Consider the following 19,182-nt stretch of genomic DNA (forward strand, 5'->3'; position numbering starts at 1 on the left):
GATTCAAAAAGCTGGAATTGAGGCTGCAGAAGTGGCCCATGAAGTAAATAGACACTTACTGAAACACCATTTCTAATAAAGCAACTTTTGCTCAAGTTGCTCAAAGTAATGACAGTGGCTTGCTCCATGCAAGATCACCTACCCAGATCTTTAACCACTACACCACACGACCCAGTTAAGGTGCATTCTTTCTAACAGCAATTCAATTAAATTGTTCGCCAAGTCGCTGTACTTTTGGTCAAGGACTCCAAATGGCTGTACTGCTGTTCAAGGTCTTTAAGGTACATGGTTGGTTGGCAAGTTGCTGTACTGTTGGTCAATGTCTACAAGTTTCTATATTGTTGTTCAAGTGCTGTTGGCCAAGCAGTTGCTGTACTGTTGAACATGGTCACCAAGTCGCTATACTGTTGTTCGAGGTCCTCGAATGGCTGTGCAGTTGGTCAAGGTCTTAAAGTCAATATACTATTGGTCAGCAAGTTGCTGTACTGTAGATTGAGGTAACCAAGTCACTGTTCATATTCTATTGGTTGAGGTTTCCAAGTTGCTATACTTTTGGTCGAGGTCAGCACACGGCTGTGTTGTTGGTCAAGGTCTGGAATTGTTCGCCAAGTTGCTGTACTTTCGGTTGAGGTCGCCAATGCCCTGTACTGTTGGTCAAGGACTACAGGTGGCTGTGCTGTTGGACAAGGTTTTAAAGTAGCTATACTGTTGATTGAGAAGTTGCTGTACTGTTGATCATGGTCACCAAGTTGTTACACTTTTGGTTATGGTCACCAAGTTGCAGTACTGTTGGTCGAGATCTCCAAGTGGCCGTCTATATAATGTTGGTCGAGGTCACCAAGTTGCAGTACAGTTGGTCAATGTCTACAAGTCACTGTTTTGTTGTCCGATGTCTCCAAGTGTCTGTGTTGTTAGTCAATGCCTTGAAGTCCCTATTTTGTTGGATCGAAAAGTTCCTTTACTGTTGATCATGGTCCACAAGTCACTTTACTTTTTGTTGGTCGAGGTTTTTGTTGTTCGCAGACTTCACTTGGTTTTCAAATGCTTTAGGCAGTTGTGCTAAACACTTTGCCAAAGATCTTTGTCGATTATGATGCCTCAAATTGCCAGATCTTATTGAAAAAGAATGATTTGTGCACCATTTATCACTGTCAGTGTGAAAGCCCTTGTACATCGTGTGGCAAGTGGTAGAATTTGAAGCATGTTTTTGCAACAAGTCTTCAGGTCTTTTTGGAGTTTTATTGGAGATGGGCAACTGCAGTTCTAGAGGATTCCAGATTTTTGCTCTCTCCCTTTGAAAACATCCAGTACTCACATCCTTGACTATACTAGAAGTAATAGCTTTTCCATGTCTGTCAATGGCTCCTTCAGCGACTATGATTATGTTCAACCTTGAACCTCTGGATCGAGTCTGGGGCAGTGAACACATTTGTTCCACAAAAACATAGGCATGTTACAAACAGAAGAATCAATTCTGGAAGTGGAAAATGAATTCATTGTACACAGATGACTCTGGGATGAATTACTGTAAATTACTGAGGAAGCTACGTCTCTAGCAAGTAGTGATGGAAAGCTATACACAAGTTTACGCGCCAAATCATGGGCGCCGCCATAACTCTACTTAAATGCACTTCATTTCCGCCGGAAGAGGTTTGCACACAGCGTCTGCCGGTGTACACAGCGACGGTTCCACGACTGGAGATGGCGTTACTATCCCCCACCCGAATTCAGTGCAGAACACTAACATGACGACGTGGCCCAGCATAACGTACAGCGAGATTTGCTCCTACTTCGTGCAATCCATGGCAATAGATGGAAAAGCAATTGGACAATCTGAAAGCCGTCGAGGCATATCAATATCTGCACAGCAACAAAGTCGGTTGTGTCATGTCATACACAGCTAGATAAAACAGACATAACGTGCAAATAACTATCAGTTTATGTCCGTGGTAATAGCAAATGTATCTGTGTGTTACTTTAATGTTTCTTTTAACATAATAACAACAATTGTGGCTAAATAAGTGTTTGCAGTTTATAGCTTAATCAGGGAAGACATTTACATGATTATAGGAAATAAAAGAAGCATGTTGTTGCGGATGGAATACGTGTTTGTATTTGGAAAACGGACTGTAACCTATAACATGACTTACTGCTGAGCTATAAATAAAGACATGATCTCTTTTGCAATTATCCTTATGACTCTGCATTGTTTTACCTGCTGTGTACCAACCAACCATTTTACCGGTTAAAATACCTTTAAATGTCGAAACTAACCCCTTAAAATGCAGTAGCCTATTCTACTTACAACAAAACGATTGAAGCCTCTACTTATTGCAATAAATAATGCAATCACTTTTCGCCACCGTGCCGGATCTCCGGCGTGCGGCCGTGAGAAAAATATTTTCCCGATTCATTTTTGTCCAGCTTTAACGTGTTAAAATATTTAATGCAAACGCAACATCTGTTCTTTCTGTCATCCTTTTGCTAGGGTTATGACCATTCTCTTATTCACGCAAATGCTTTAACCACTCATGCGCGACTAGACAAAAGAGAACGCGCTGTCAGTGAATGTCCTCCTGACGATCCGAACTATATCATAGGCTTCTTAGCTAGAGTGCAAAGTGTGTGTGTGTGTGAGCCATGATGATAATAATTAGGCGATCGAACTGTGTGTGAGAGAGAGGCGCGGGCGCGATACTGTGTGAGTGTGTTTGTGTGTAAACAATGGAGCGCATGGACCTCTTCGTAGCTGGTTTGCGGTCGTAGAACTCTCTATCTAACCACTCGTTCAGGTGCTTTCTCGAGTGTTTACAACCAACTATCACACACATCGTTCCCGAACCACCTTTCTTCATGTTGTAATTGTTATGTCACTGCGATATCAGCGCTTTGTCGAAGCTAGCTAGCAAAACAAACCCAGACCGCCAGAACGGAAGTGGGTTGCATCGACGGGAGGAGTTTAGGATGTAGAGCGGAAACGGCTCATAAACTTGTCTATACATTTCAGTGAACATTCTACTTTATCATGAGTGAATCTTAACTGTATTCATCTAATTTATTAAATAAGCAACAGTTTTAGAATCACTTCCACAAAACTGTGTACAACCACAAGCATATTTAATGGTTTTGACGATTTTTCAGGTGAAAAACTAGTAAGAATAAATCTGAAAGAAAGGGTGAGCACTAATACCATAAGAAGTATATCACGTGTGCTGCATGTAGATTTGGTAGAAATTATGTATTTTTGTTTTACCGCAGAGAGTTTTTGACACATTTTCTCTTCCCAGCCATCCTCAGGGGGCATTTCAGGAATCAACACCCAGTCAGCTCCACATGCCAGGGCGCTCACCAATGCCAGATAGCTTCATACACAAGCGCATAGAGATATAGAAAACAGTGTCTGATTTGACAGTAGACAGCATCATTTCATCGTTAAAACGCAAAAAACATACCAATAATATGTTTTGAACAAATCCAGGGCTAATATGTAATAATCTTACCCACAATGCCTGCCCATCACCTCCAGCACAAATGTCCTCTGGTGACTGTAAACCACAAAAATATTATTAGCCAATAAATGTGAATCATTCAAAACTTGGCAGCAACTTGCACAACTGGTAACTTATTCTGCTTTGTTATGTGCTGTTGAAGTACCTCTGAGCTGTAGTCATGATTGCATCCACCACCTCAATGATTCTGTGGAGGGCTGAGTCTGTTCCTATTGTCATGTCGGTGCCACAGAAGTCATTGTCAATAGAGCCCACCATGCCCACAATGTGAAGAGCAGAGTATTTCTGAGCCGCCTCCTCATCAATCAGATCTATAATAAAAAATAACAAAAAAATGCAACATGAAAGCTCATAAGATCAAATTCTAGACAATATTTTTGAATTATTATTTGCATATCAAACTGTTTGATCTTAATTTTTTGGCCTAATTTAAGCCTAATTAAATAGTTACCAATATTTTCAAAATTCAGATAAATTTAAAGGGATAGTTCACCCAAAAATGAAAATTCTGTCAGTAATTACTCACCCTCATGTTGTTCCAACCCCGTAAGACTTTCGTTCATTTCCGGAACACAAATTAAGATATTTTTGATTAAATCTGAGAGCTGGATCACTCCTCTATAGGCTTCTTAAGGGATCGAAACTGGCCGGCCCAGAAAATTTATCAAAGACATCGTTAAAATAGTCCGAGTGACTACAGTGGCTCAACCTTAAGCTTATCAAGCGACGAGAATACTTTTTGTGCGCAAAAAACAAACAAAAATAACGACTTTATTAAACTAATCATTTCCTTCTCTGTGGGCCGTGATATTTCACGTAGTGATATTGCGCAAAGCTTCTAGGTTGCACGTTACACGCAGGCTCACTATTGGCCGACGCTGGTCATGTGTGTGATGCGTGACGTACAACCTAGAAGCTTTGCGTAGTTTTACTATGTGAAATATCACGGCCGAACAGAGAAGGAAATGATTAGTTGAATAAAGTCGTTATTTTTGTTTGTTTTTTGCGCACAAAAAGTATTCTCGTCGCTTGATAAACTTAAGGTTGAGCCACTGTAGTCACTCGGACTATTTTAACGATGTCTTTCATTACTTTTGGGCCGGCCAGTTTCGATACCTTTAGAAGCCTATGGAGGAGTGATCCAGCTCTCAGATTTAATCAAAAATATCTTAATTTGTGGTCCGAAGACGAACGAAAGTCTTACGGGGTTGAACAACATGAGGGTGAGTAATTACTGACAGAACTTTCATTTTTGGGTGAACTAACCCTTTAAGCTAAAGATAGCTAGAACTCTTTGTATGTGAAAAAAACAACAACACCCTCAATAAACTAATTGTATTTCTATTGTGTCGTCTGCAGCTCATACCTTGCTGGACCAGCTCTGCCAGCAGGCCGCTCCACTCCTCTCTGAAGAGATTGGCCCCGGTCAAACTGCCGTCTCCTCCAATCACGCACAGGTTGGTGATCCCCCTTTTCACCAGGTTATGAGCCGCCTTCAGACGACCCTCATGCGTGCGGAAATCTTTGCATCGTGCGCTGCCGATAACAGTGCCGCCCTGAAACACAATCACACAAAATCTTAACCATTGTAAACATGAGATTGAAAAGGTATTGGCCCATTACTTGGTGTTTGCTGAATGGTCAGAGCACCCTGTGACATTTAAAGATATCAGTTTCTCCTTGTGAGATCACGGGTGGTAAGGGTATCTGCAGGGTTTTGAAATCAAATGTAAGGCTTTTTAAGACTTGCACAAATAAAATGAATACCTTTATGGGTAAGGTATAGGACAATGTCCATGGTAACATCTTAAACTGTAAAATGACTGTAAATATAATGATTGTAACAATACAATTCAAATAATACAGGTTTTGACATAGCCAAACACTTGCATAAAATGATAAACCTCCCATTTCAGTCTTTAAACTATTTTTTTAAGAAAAAGGATGAGTCAAAATTATAAATATCTATTTCAGTAATGAAACCCCAGTAATAAAGGTCCTTAACATGCAATCTACAAGCAATCACATCATTACAGCATGACACAAGCTGACTAGCCTCTGCTGATCCTGCAGCCAACGAGATTGCTTGCTCAACATTTAAATAGTCTGGTTCATTGTTTGCTGTAAGCTAGTTCCTCTGAAACCCTCCACCTCCCCCAGCTCTACCTGCCTAGATCTGCTACGAGATTTATGCATGTCTGTTTATGCAGCGGCAGCATATCTTACATGCTATTGCCCACAGCAGCATGTCAGTGTATCTATTAGCAGTTGCAAGGCCATTCAAACAGCAGCAATAATCAAAATCAGCAGCAGCAGCGTAACAGATCTAGTCCACCAAGACCAAATACATTAAAGGGTTAGTTCACCCAAAGTGAAAATGATGTCATTAATGACTCTCATTCATGTCGTCCCAAGCCCGTAAGACCTTCTTCGTTCATCTTCGGAACACAGTTTAAAGGGGTCATATAATGCTACATGCACTTTTTCAAGTTGATTGTAAGGCAAGGCAAGGCAATTTTATTTGTATAGCACATTTCATACATAGCAGCAATACAATGCGCTTCACACAATATGGCATAAATAGTTAAAATGATATATATATAAAACACCAGCAAAAGACATTAAAAAGATTAATACACAAAAATATTAAATAATGAACCAACATACATATACATACATATACACACATATACATATACATACACATACATTCATTATGCATTAACTACAAAAAGCATCTGAAAAAAGCTTGGTCTTTAATCTATTTTTAAAAATTGTAATAGTTGGAGCATTTTTAATGTTTTCTGGAAGCTGGTTCCAGAGATGGACGCCGAAATATTCAAAAGCAGCTTCCCCTTGTTTTGTTCTAACAATGGGTTTTAGTAGAAGCTGTTTATGCTGTGATCTAAGGGGTCTTGGTTGAGTATACTGTTTAAACATATCATGAAGATATTTAGGTCCCATCCCCTTTATTGACTTAAAAACTAATAAGAGTGCCTTAAAATTAATCCTGTATCTAATTGGGAGCCAGTGTAAGGACTTTAAATGTGTTTTTAAGGACTTTAAAAAGATTGTACTGAAATGTGTGTTGGCAGTGCCTGTACACAACCATCATATAATGATAAAAATCCATCCAGTGTTTTTGTTTAATCTCCTTATATGTTTTCCCCTGCCTCAAATCGAGCCGTTCGACCGTGTGACGTCACACGCTCGGAAGCCCCTCCCGTGATTGTTGAATGACAGGAGCGTTTCAACACAGACCCGCCCTCGCTCATGAGGGAGCTGTCAATCATAGTTCGCGCAGACCGGCGCGGTCATTGTTGATATGCTGGAGCACTGTCTATGAGCAGAATGGCGTCTAAGCGATTGTGGTGTTCTGTTCTTGGGTGTAATAACGAACACAGTCATTTTAATGTTCCTAAATCCGAAACGCTGAAGATGCAGTGGCTGAGTTTGTTTTCGAAGGGAATATTCTCCACGAGCAACGTCAATGCTCTCATGTTTGCGCGAATCATTTCTCACCAGACTGCTTTATAAACGAGGGTCAGTATAAAGCTGGTTTTGCTAAGAAGCTGCTCATGAAAAAAGGATTGGTACCAGATATTCGTGTTTCCTGCTGAACCTCTAGAACAACTGAAGTGAGTGTAACGTTTTATTAACCTTTATATTAATATGTATATCTTTGCAAATCGCTAGCTGCACGGTTCACGATGAATGTGTCTAAGGTTTACACTCAGGGTACATTACGGCATGTTTTCTATGTATGACGTTCTCAATATAATTCATAATCCCACGTTTATACTGAACAACGCGTTATGGTTATTGTGTTATAAACATGTACGCACAGAACAGAGGGGTGGAGTGAGCGCAGCTCATGATCATTAAAGGCATATGCACTGAAACCGCGTGCTGAAAACAGAGCTGTTTTTGACCAGGTAAAATAACTGTTTTCTTACAATACTAATGAGAATTTTTAATTAAAGTATATTACCAACTTTTAATTTAGACCCTAAAGAATCATATTAGCTTGTACAAAAATGGCATTATATGACCCTTTTAAGATATTTTAGATTTAGTTTGAGAGCTTTCTGTCCCTCCATTGGAAATGTATGTACGGTATACTGTCCTTGTCCAGAAAGGAAATAAAGACATCATCAAAGTAGTCCATGTGACATCAGTGGGTTAGTTAGAATGTTTTGAAGCATCGAAAATACATTTTGTCCAAAAATAACAAAAACTACGACTTTATTCAGCATTGTATTGTCTTCCGGTTCTGTTGTGGATCCGCGTTCAGTGCCGCTGCTGACGTAAGACGCTGCTGACGTGTGTCTGGTGTGTGTGTGTGTGTGTGTGTGTGTGTGTATTCTGGTTCTGTTGTGGATCCGCGTTCAGTGCCGCCGCTGACGTAAGACGCTGCTGACGTGTGTCTGGTGCGCCCGAGCTTCGTTTACAGTCTGAGGGAGACGCACGCTGGAAACAAAACAATCTTCGCAAACATGTCTAAGGATTTCCACACAGAGGAAGACTTGAATTTTTTTGCCCAGCCATATTTCTTTGAACCCAAATACACGGACGCACCAGACACACGTCAGCAGCGGCACTGAACGCGGATCCACAACAGAACCGGACTAACACTCAGTAGGTTGCGCTGGTAACCCGTTTACAAAGCAGCAGTGCTTGTTAGAACGAGGCAACACGTTTGCATCTATGATATAAACACTGAAGGTAAACATTTTCATAAATGATCAAGAGTTGATCATAAGCAATCGCTTGGCATAAATGCATGATATTATTAATTTATTGCGAACTGCTCTGAAACCGCAAGCCTATAGAATGCGCAACAGCGCATGTTACGTTGTGCATCGCTCGCATTAAATTAAATCATAGCCTTTTAAAGTCTAATAATCAATCACATTAGGCTGTATTCCTGTTTTCTATCCCAAAATACCTCTAGAAATCAGACTTTTTTTAGACCATTTAAGATATTTGAGACTTTTATATGGCCTTAAATTTGTGGGGACTATGAATAGTAACCGATAACCTTGTGACAGAACGAGCAGAGGTATGTATAGTATAAGTGCTCTGAGGGGTCGTATGATTCTCATCACACTCACCACTTGCAGCATGCTGGACACACTCTCCCATTTCGCCTCCTTGATGTTGTCGCCTCCATCCACCATACCCTGATAACCCTGTAAGACACACACACAAACACATGAACAAAATCCTCCTATCCTTCAATGACCTCTTAGTCACCAGAAATGAATTCAATTCTGCAGGTAATCGTATGAAGCAGCTTACTGAGATTGGCACGCAATGTTCTGGCTTGGCAAAGACATGGCTTTGTGTTCACAAAATGTCTCTACATGGCACAATCTTGATATTAAAGATGAAGTGTGTCATTTCTGCATCATTAGCAGCACTTGCAAACACTTGCCTTAGCAAACATTTTAACAAATGACACGTTTCACCTTAAAGAATGAGGGTGGAATCAGGAGAAAATGGATGTGTGGGTTTCTTCACTGAAGCCATTGCATAAGAGCACAGTGGGCGAAGGTATTTGGCCAATCACAGCCAGACATCTCAGGGCTTACATGCCATGTGATGCTAATGGAAAATTCATGTTTATATGAGACCAGGTATTTAGGCCTTTAACTCAAAACAGTTCTGCTATTCCAACAACTCTGTAGTAGATTAATATAATTTATAATGCATGACTTATTTAACTAAAAAGGCTGTGTGTATACTCATAATACCTCTTGAGTATTAACATTTTTATATTGGAAATAAATGATTGGCCATTTGGAAAGGGCAACATCGAGAGCTATTAGACCAATATGTTACACAGTACTGACATAGACACTAGTTTGTCTTAATGTTTACACAAAGTATATACAGCATGTAAATACATACCAGTCTTAGTATCATCTGAATTTCGTATGGATGAACTAGAGACTGACCTCATGAACGAAGTAGACTTTGGCTCCTACATAGATTCCCATACGGACAACAGCCCGAACAGCAGCATTCATCCCTGGATGTAGAGAAACACCACACAAAACACTTCATATAGGGATATCTATAGTATAATACTATTAAAACAGGTTATAAATGGCTATTTGTGTAGGTTTGCACTTGATATTGTAATGTTTTTGTACAGCTCATATTATAAAAACTTTTAGGGGAAGTCATTTTCTTCTATATTTGGTAAACTGTTGCTAGCCTCCTCCTATAACAACTCACTCAAAATCAAGAACTCACTCACTTCAAACTTAACCCTTGTGCTGCATTAGGGACATTTTTGGTCTTTTGCAGTTTAATTTCTTTGACCATTTTGGCTGTTTTAATGCAAATGGTATGTAATTTGGCAAAATTGTGACTTTTTAGATAAATGTAAAAAAATTATCCCATTTTGCAAAATATGTATAACACACTCTGTGTAGAACAAATAGTAACACTCAGCACCATAATGGACAAAAATGTCCCATTGAAACCCATTAAAACGTTGTTTAAAGCCGGGGCCATCATTAATACACGAATCATGATTTATGTTGAAACATCCTTTCATTTTGAAGCAAAAGCATTACATTTGCATTATATAGTGTATTCCACCAGATGACGTCACTACATAGGTATTCCCTATGGGTGGAAATGCATGTTATTTTCCTGGTTTCCACTAGGGGCACTATTGACTGTGTTATGAAGCATTTTAATGGCTCAATGATCTAAAATTATGTTTCTGAGTATGTGTGGATGTCTGGGAGCAATGTGTGTCTGCGTTGACAAAAGTGTGTGTGTGTAGGGCCTAAATATAATACATGGTGTTTAGGCGAGTGACAAATCACAATATCCTGAAGGTCATATTTTACCCTTTCTGTCTACTCTCTCTCTCTCTCTCTCTCTCTCTGTGTGTGTGTGTGTCAGTGGTGTATGATGTGTGTGTAGGCGTGTGTGTGTGTGTGTGTGTGTGTGTCTGTGTGTGTGTGTGTGTGTGTGTGTGTGTGTGTGTGTGTGTGTGTGTGTGTGTGTGTGTGTGTGTGTGTGTGTGTGTGTGTGTGCATTTAGCAAGAGAAAGCGCTTCTCACTGCATTGTTTTCTTTCGGTTTGATTCATGCGTATTTTACGCACAGACATGAACCTTTGACACAGCTTCGTTTTCTTTTAGCAGTCTATGTTTCAAAGTTAATTGATAATTTCTCACATACGTAGAGGCACAAACACAGCCATGCAGTCAGTCCTTAGACAATAATAACACCTTTCATCTTGCGGCAACACAAAGATGTAGCTGCGAGGGATCCAAAACAAAGTCTGCCTTTGTTTTGGATTAGACTAGTTGAGAAATCATACAAGTGCGGTTGATGCAAAAGTTATAAAGCTGTGCACATCTTTGGTGCGGCAATTTCAAACTGAGCAGAAAATTCAGAGGAAAGTGGGTCTGCAGACATCCATGACAAGAGGAGGAGGGGGTGCAGTTTCTGCCCTAACAAAAAAAGAAAAATCTCCACCACCTGCTCAAAATGTGGCATTTGCATCTGTAAGGAGCATGCATTGCAATTCTGCAGCTCCTGCAAATGAGCTGAAGAATGATTTTGTTTTGAAGTTTTGATATGTTTTAATAATAATAATAATAATTCATTACATTTTATATAGAGCTTTTCTCGGCACTCAAAGCGCTTTACATAGAAGGGGGAAATCTCCTCAACCACCACCAATGTGCAGCTCCACCTGGATGATGCGACGGCAGCCATACTGCAAATTTGGCCAGGATGCCGGGGTTACACCCCTACTCCGAAAGACATCCTGGGACTTTTGTGACCACAGAGAGTCAGGACCTCGGTTTAACGTCTCATCCGAAGGATAGTGCTCTTTGACAGTATAGTGTCCCACTATGTTAGGACCCACACAGAGCACAGGGAGAGCACCCCCTGCTGGCCTCACTAATTTTATGTTTATAGAATTAAATTGTTTATAGAAAAAAATAAAAATTTATGTTCATGGTGATCTTGTAGTTTTGCTTTCTTTCTATAGCAAATTTTGATGTGTAGTGAGACAGGCACAGGTTATAATCACCTAGTAGAAATCAGGAAAATGTTTGCAGTACTACAGATGTTTGCAGTATGTCAATTATATGACAAATGGTACCAACTGGTGGAAAACAGTAAAAAGTAAATATTTTACCCCAAGGCTTGGTAATGACAGGGTATTTGAATAGAAATTATGAATTTATGATATTATGACAGTGGGTTCAAAAATAGATATTTGAATGGGTTCAAATAGAAACAAATTTGTCCTTAACGCGCTATGTGTGATTTTTTTCAAAAATCTTACATATCACAAAAAAATAAAAATGCACCAAAAATAATGTTGCTGCTAATCTTTGACATATTCAAGACTGTGATAATCCAAAGCCAAGGTTTTCACTTTGCATTTAGTATATGGAAAATAATTAAATTTTTGTGTTTTTTCCTCTTATACAAATTGATGGTATCACCACCAAAACTGGTATTTAAAGGGTTAAAATCCTGAAATTAAATAAATATTTGGTAGTTATGATGAGGACTGATGCTGGTTAAAAGATTTAATTTGGTAAAAGTGGAAAATATTTAATAATATATAATATTTTAGGCAATGTTTAATATGTGGCCATTTTTGTCCATTAACGCGCTAAGTGGGATTTTTTTTTTAAATCTGACATAACACAAAATCTTTAAATGCACCAGAAATAATGTTGCCGCTAATCTTTGACATATTTAAGACTGTGATAATCCAAAGCTAAAGTTTTCTCTTTGCATTTAGTATATGGAAAATAATTACATTTTTGTGTTTTTTCCTCTTATACAAATTGATGGTATCACCACCAAAACTGGTATTTAAAGGGTTAAAATCCTGAAATTAAATAAATATTTGGTAGTTATGATGAGGACTGATGCTGGTTAAAAGATTTAACTCAGTAAAAGTGGAAAATAATAATAATATATAATATTTTAGGCAATGTTTAATATGTGGCCATTTTTGTCCCTTAACGCGCTAAGTGGGATTTTTTTTTTTAAATCTGACATAACACAAAATCTTTAAATGCACCAGAAATAATGTTGCCGCTAATCTTTGACATATTCAAGACTGTGATAATCCAAAGCTAAAGTTTTCTCTTTGCATTTAGTGTATGGAAAATAATTACATTTTTGTGTTTTTTCCTCTTATACAAATTGATGGTATCGCCACCAAAACTGGTATTTAAAGGGTTAAAATCCTGAAATTAAATAAATATTTGGTAGTTATGATGAGGACTGATGCTGGTTAAAAGATTTAACTTGGTAAAAGTGGAAAATAATAATAATATATAATATTTTAGGCAATGTTTAATATGTGGCCATTTTTGTCCCTTAACGCACTCAACGGCGTAAAAAATCTAATGCAGCACAAGGGTTAAAGTACATCTCTGTGCTAGCAATGGGTAGGAAATATAGCTTTCAATGTCAATACATGATGTCCATAACATAAAAAATGGTTAAATCTGCTTTAATATCAGTTGCTAAATTTGTGGTACGTGGAAGAGCTTAGAGAACTTTAGAGAAAAACTGTGAAAAAAGGAAAATAAATAAATCTGATTAAAATAAAACAATAAAAAATATATAAATATTTGTATTTACATAAACACAAATAAACATATTATATTAAAATAAATAAATACAAATTATTAAAAAACATATATTTTATTTAAAACATTAAATTAATACTTTTGATTAAAATAAAGAAATAAAAAAATAAAAACATTTAAATAAAACTAGATTTAAATAAATAAAAATACAATCAAAGTCACTAAAAATTATTAAAATGAAAAATATTAAAATAAATAAAATTTTATACATTTGATTACACAATTAATTAAACAATTTGATTAAAATGATTTCATAAAAAAATCATACAGCTAACTTTTAACATTAGTTCTACAGTGAAAAAAACAACAACAACTAAATAACATTCATTTTTCACAGTATTTCAGAGTATTAATTGGGTCTTTATACGTTTTTTTTTTTAGCTGCCTATTAAATTTTAGGATGGTGGTCCCTTGCATGTGGATGATCATATTTGGGAGTCTGTGGCATACAAAACTGAATAGCCCTAGTAAAAAGTAAAAACCGAAGTTTACATTGGGTTTTACATGGAAAACTATCTTCATTTCATGGGCTATTTTTTTTTTTTTTTTTGTGTTCTTAGAGAGAACGGTATTCACATGGAAACAACAATGCTTGGTGGTTTCTAGGTGGTCAACAGTCTTTCTGATATGCTGGTCTGTAGATATAGCTTGGGTTCCTTCTACAATGTAAGTTTCATTGTTCACCAAGTCTGCCCACTAAACATTGGAGGTCGGATAGGCATGCAGATCATGTCTATATTGGGTCCATCGGTCCATGACCAATTCTGGACATCTATTCGACGTCCAAACTAGGTCCACTTTTTGGACGTCCAACCATGACCCAACTTGGACGTCATATTGACGTTCAACATTTGACCTTTGAACTGGGTCATTTGTTTGGAAGTCATTTGGACGTCTATGACAGGTGCAGGAAATTGATTAATATGTCTTTTTTTTTTTTTTTACAAATATCAACATTGTTGTTATCAACTTGATTAATACATATGAATACAGATTATTTATAATTATTTAACATCATTTTCAAAAAACTCCATTTGATTGTCGCAGCAGCAGGTGATAACTGGATATGCAAACAAAGGTATCATGCTTTAGCTCAAACAATAGAGCGTTGGCGCTAACCACACCAAGATCAAGGATTCGATTCCCAGGGAAAGCAAGAACTGATAAGTAAATGTGTAATGCAATGTAAGTCACTTAGGATAAAAGTCTCTGCCGAATGCATAAATGTAATATGTCTTCCACCCTTTTGAAACATGGGACTACAGTTATAGAAGTTGTATAAAAGCTAAATTTGATGTTGAGAAGACGTCCACAAACGACCACATTTGGACTATAAATAACCCTTACATGGAGGTCCCACGAACGTCAACATTAGACGTGCTGTAGATGTCGAAAAAAGACGTCGTCTGGCATTACAAAACAACCCCTTCAGTGGAGCGAAATTGGACGTCCAAAAATTACATAGAAAAGACGTCAATCTGATGTCACATTGCGCAGTGGGTGATGTCAGAGAGTTATAGCAGCCCAACAGGGGCTGAAAAAGTAAAATCAATGACTGAAGGTGTCCATTTTACCATGATATCAATCTTTTGAGTCTGTCACTGTCTATCAGTTTATCTAAACAGACAACAAATGCAGTCCTGCTATACGTCTTGCAGCTGCTCTAAAGTGTCAATGAATGAATACATCTATAACATGTGTTCGAGTGACTGAGAAATGTGCACGAATACATTAAGCCACTGAACTGACTAATATTGCATGAGTGTTACATCAGATGACTGTAGTGACACTGCATTTGGTGACTCATTAACTACAATGAAATTATATGTAAATTTTTTACCACACAGTAACTTACAAACCAAGAACATTAGCATTTCTCACGAGCTGCAGAGAAATCTCTTGTGGAAAAAGACTAGGCCTACACTGTGCAATGTGTGCATACTTCTAAAAAAAAAATAGAAATAGTCAGAAATAATAATCGGCTTAAAAAGAATATCCTTTTATAAAGGAGTGAAATGGGCTCATAAACTAGATTGTAATTTCCAAAGGAACAACTAGTCTTTGCAATGTGGTTGTAAAAGTGCACTTCAGGTGCACTTCTAACCCGCTTTTTATTATTGACTCATCCTGACTAGACTCGGTTACACGAGTCATTATACAGGTCATATCAGGTAAAAACAGCGTCTTTGGTTATTCAATCCAATGCACGTATTTAATTTACAGCAAAGGTAGGCCTATAATGTTGAATTATTATGGCTGCGTGAAACGCAAAGGTGAAACGTGACTTTGGTTTATGAAGGGGCGCGCGTCGGTCACATGACTCAGATTCCTGTGACGTACCTCACCGGCTCAAACGCGGCTCCTCACGTACGCATCCTGTCTACGTGCTAAATCCTTAAAGTCACATAATTCACGTATTCTTTACGAAATAGGCCACTTAATGAAGAAACAAACATGACTTTTAAAAAGCACCTGCACGCGATAAACACAGGAAAGTGACTGAAACGCGCAGCAACTTCCTGGTTGAAGGCGAAACAACTTCATATCGATGATTGACAGACAGAAAAGCGCCGATATGAGGTAACGTTAAAAGACATGACGGTTATTCATATTAAGCAAACATAAGCAAGCAGCAGAATATTTTAGGCTCGATTGTGGCAGTGAAGATGACATGTTACGTGCTCTTCGTGAAGGTCACGTGATTCCGCAATGCAGTGACATGCATTTGGAATAAATGCTATTCAATCACATACACACCTACATAATAGAGACGTAAGGAAAAGCTCCCCGTTATCTGAAAACGTTATGACAGAAATTAAAGCTTCACTGTCATCTGCAATGTAGCAGGATGAGCTCAAATGTATTTAGTGTGTGATTTGCATCCTCACCATCATTCTTAAGCTACACTTGTACTGCTATTAGCCAGCCTGAACAGCCAGCTGTGGTGGATATAAATAATGACAGACATTCCTATGCCCTAAACCCGATGACCTAATCATCAACCATGTGTCAGTCAAACGCATCACGATTCAAGATATATGACCTTGTGATTAACTGATGGTTAGCCTACATTTCAATCTCCTCAGGCCCTCAAGGGCCATTTCATCCATCCTAACGAGAAGCAAATCGAAGTATGAGGTTCTAACAAAGTTGCATTTGTACAGTGCAACTGATATAATGACGGAGCAGTCCATTTAACACTGATAACAGTGAATCGCACTGTATAATAAGTACCAGGATGAACATCAGATGTCATAATGATACGGTGTAGAAAACATTCTGAACATTTCAATAGAAAACAACACTGATAATCACGAGTTAAAGTGATGCAATATAAGAAAACGATCATGAGATGTCAGTGAGCTTTCTACTGTACCTTGAGCATCTCCTCCGCTCGTCAGCACTGCTATAGATTTCCCAGCGCCCGTCAGGTTCTCAAAGAACTTCTTATTGTCTGGCTGAGCCATTTTCCCTTAACAATATGTTAAACAATATTTAATAAATTAAATTCTATATGTAAGAGTGCCGGTTGAGGGACTCTATCCTCCCCTCTCCTCTTCTCTCACGAGCGGTCTCCTCCTGTACGTCCTCTCGTCAACCTGAATCAACAGTTTCTGTGACTGACAGCTTCTCAGCCAATGGTTGAATAGATCAAGAATTCTTGTCAGGATGTTGACCAATAGTAGACGCTCTCGGCGACGTTTCCGTGTAGGAAGATAATGTAGGCGGGACAATTATTTTGCATTGGACAAATATGGTCCGGAAAAAAATTCCGGTAACTGTCAGATGCTGTCAAAGAGCAAAATAGTTAAAATGTTGATTTACAGTTTACACCTATATTTTTTTTTAACCGTGCAATTAAATTATATATTAAAAGTAACATGGGCGTGATTACAATCTTGCTAGTCATTTGTGTAGCTTTTAAACCGTTATTTTTAGAGTATGCTGTCGTCTGTTGGTTAGTATAAGAACTGCAAGGGAATGTGATTGATGTTGTTTCTAAGAATGAAGATTATATTCTAATGTAGGCTATTCTTCCAACTGATCATATGACTGACAGTGACTTTTTAGATTTTTTTTATTCAAAATATTGTAAATATGCAAAAACTAAATATTATTTTATTAATTTTTTCCTTTTGTTTCACTTATTATAGTACCATTATGCTAACACATTAGGCTATCACCCGGTTTCACAGACAAGGCTTAAGTTAGTCCCAAACTAAAATGTATGTTTGAGCTGTTTTAACTGAAAATAACTTGCACTGACATATCTTAAAAAATATCACTGCCATTGTTTTGTCTCAAAATGCACACCATGTTTTATCTAAGGCACATTTTATAAAAGCTACTGAAATGTTTTAATTGAACTAAGGCCTAATCCTGGCTCAATCTAAGCCTTGTCTGTGAGACCATTTATGTTTAAAACAGTTTACATACATTTTGTTTGTTTGTTTAATATACATGTATATTTATATTCAATCCGAACACCATATGACAGAAGGATGAAACAGAGATTTTATTCATATTCTTTTTTATTTTTGTTCAAGTACAGATCATATCAAAGACATACAGTACAGAAGCTATGAAGACTCACATTTTAACAGTAAAATATATAAATAATCTAGAATATACAAAGTACACAAACAAACTCACACAGCAACTGTTCATGGCTCAAAAATATCATGAATTTGAAACATTTTGTGTATTACAATATGTGCATTTCATAACAATTTTATTTAAAAAAAATATAGTAAAAAAAATGCATAGGCCTATATCAATCAAGCTTATCACACACTAAAAAAAACATAAATTTTAAACGTTTTGCATATTATGTACATTTTCATAACTTTAAAAAATATATATGCATACTATCAAAAGACATGCATAAAGTCTCTAACGGCGCCTTCTGACGGAGCGTTTCTCCAGCCTCTGAAGAATCTCTCTCAGTTTTGAATTAATGATTTCCCATGCACAATGTGAGTGGGACTGAAAAAAATAGAATTATATAGACATTTAGACAGGGATAGATAGATAGATAGATAGATAGATAGATAGATAGATAGATAGATAGATAGATAGATAGATAGATAGATAGATAGATAGATAGATAGATAGATAGATAGATAGATAGATAGATAGATAGATAGATAGATAGATAGATAGATAGATAGATAGATACTCTTACCTTTTTCTTAAGAAAAGCATCTAATTTGTTGAAGCATGTGATCACAGGTTCCTTTTCAACATTGCCAGAGTGATGAACCTACCGAAGAAATGCAGACAACGTGATTATCATGTTGACAATAAGCTGTGTGACTGTATCATAACTTCTAATACCACATGCTGTGATTCTTACGCAATTGCTCAGGGTATGACGGGTGTGACGGAGAGTATCAATAAACGCCCCTGGGTTCGGATTCTCCCTGTACATTGTCTCTGCTCTCTTGACAATGTCGACTAGAAGGACTGCATTATGATCCACCTGTGAATAGCAAATATTAATTTTATTATTATAATTGACTTATATAAAACACCTTTAATCAGAAATATACAGAAGGATTGCAGATGTACAAACCATATTGACCAGGTGACGTGGATCACACAGGCTGTCTTCTTCATAATCAAATGCACAATCATGTGATATCGCAGTGCCCTTTGAAAACACAAATCATATGCGTTCAGTTCATGTTGCGAGTTTAATTGAAAATTCATGGTTAAACCAGAGTTGTGGACACTTACCATTGAATTTAAAGACTGAATGAGATGGTCCCAATGTATGTGTCTTGTGCACTTCTTATGGCCTTGCAGCAGAGATATGGACGTGCAGATTATGATGATTCGAATCCAGACCATATTTCCTGAAAGCATGGAAGAGCGAGAATCTTCATCATTATAAGAATTTAAACACTCATGCAAAATGAATGTAAACTGTGTACTTGACAAGAAAGTGCTCACCTTCTGTTGTTGTTCTGCTTATCAGGAGCTGAGATGCTGAGATGCTGATGTGACACTGCT

General features: G+C 37.6%; 1 protein-coding gene across 6 annotated transcripts in view; it reads right to left on the minus strand.

The window, feature by feature from the left end:
• pfkpa (phosphofructokinase, platelet a) overlaps positions 1-16,636 on the minus strand; it is a 305,449-nt gene extending 288,813 nt beyond the window's left edge. For 3 of the 6 annotated variants that reach the window (XM_056249929.1, XM_056249925.1, XM_056249926.1), the window contains exons 1-8: positions 16,544-16,636; positions 9,470-9,543; positions 8,624-8,701; positions 4,876-5,065; positions 3,655-3,820; positions 3,501-3,545; positions 3,254-3,362; positions 1,316-1,411 (exon numbers count right to left, since the gene is read on the minus strand). In XM_056249929.1, coding sequence (XP_056105904.1) covers positions 1,316-1,411; positions 3,254-3,362; positions 3,501-3,545; positions 3,655-3,820; positions 4,876-5,065; positions 8,624-8,701; positions 9,470-9,543; positions 16,544-16,634 — 849 coding nt within the window. In that variant the 5' untranslated portion in view covers positions 16,635-16,636. The remainder of the gene's footprint in view (positions 1-1,315; positions 1,412-3,253; positions 3,363-3,500; positions 3,546-3,654; positions 3,821-4,875; positions 5,066-8,623; positions 8,702-9,469; positions 9,544-16,543) is intronic. The other 3 variants (XM_056249924.1, XM_056249927.1, XM_056249930.1) reach the window with 1 other exon arrangement.
• Between the last annotated feature and the right edge of the window lie 2,546 nt (positions 16,637-19,182).

Source organism: Rhinichthys klamathensis, unplaced genomic scaffold, assembly GCF_029890125.1.
Source record: "Rhinichthys klamathensis goyatoka isolate OS25496 unplaced genomic scaffold, OSU_Roscu_1.1 h1tg000064l_1, whole genome shotgun sequence".
Taxonomy (NCBI): domain Eukaryota; kingdom Metazoa; phylum Chordata; class Actinopteri; order Cypriniformes; family Leuciscidae; genus Rhinichthys; species Rhinichthys klamathensis.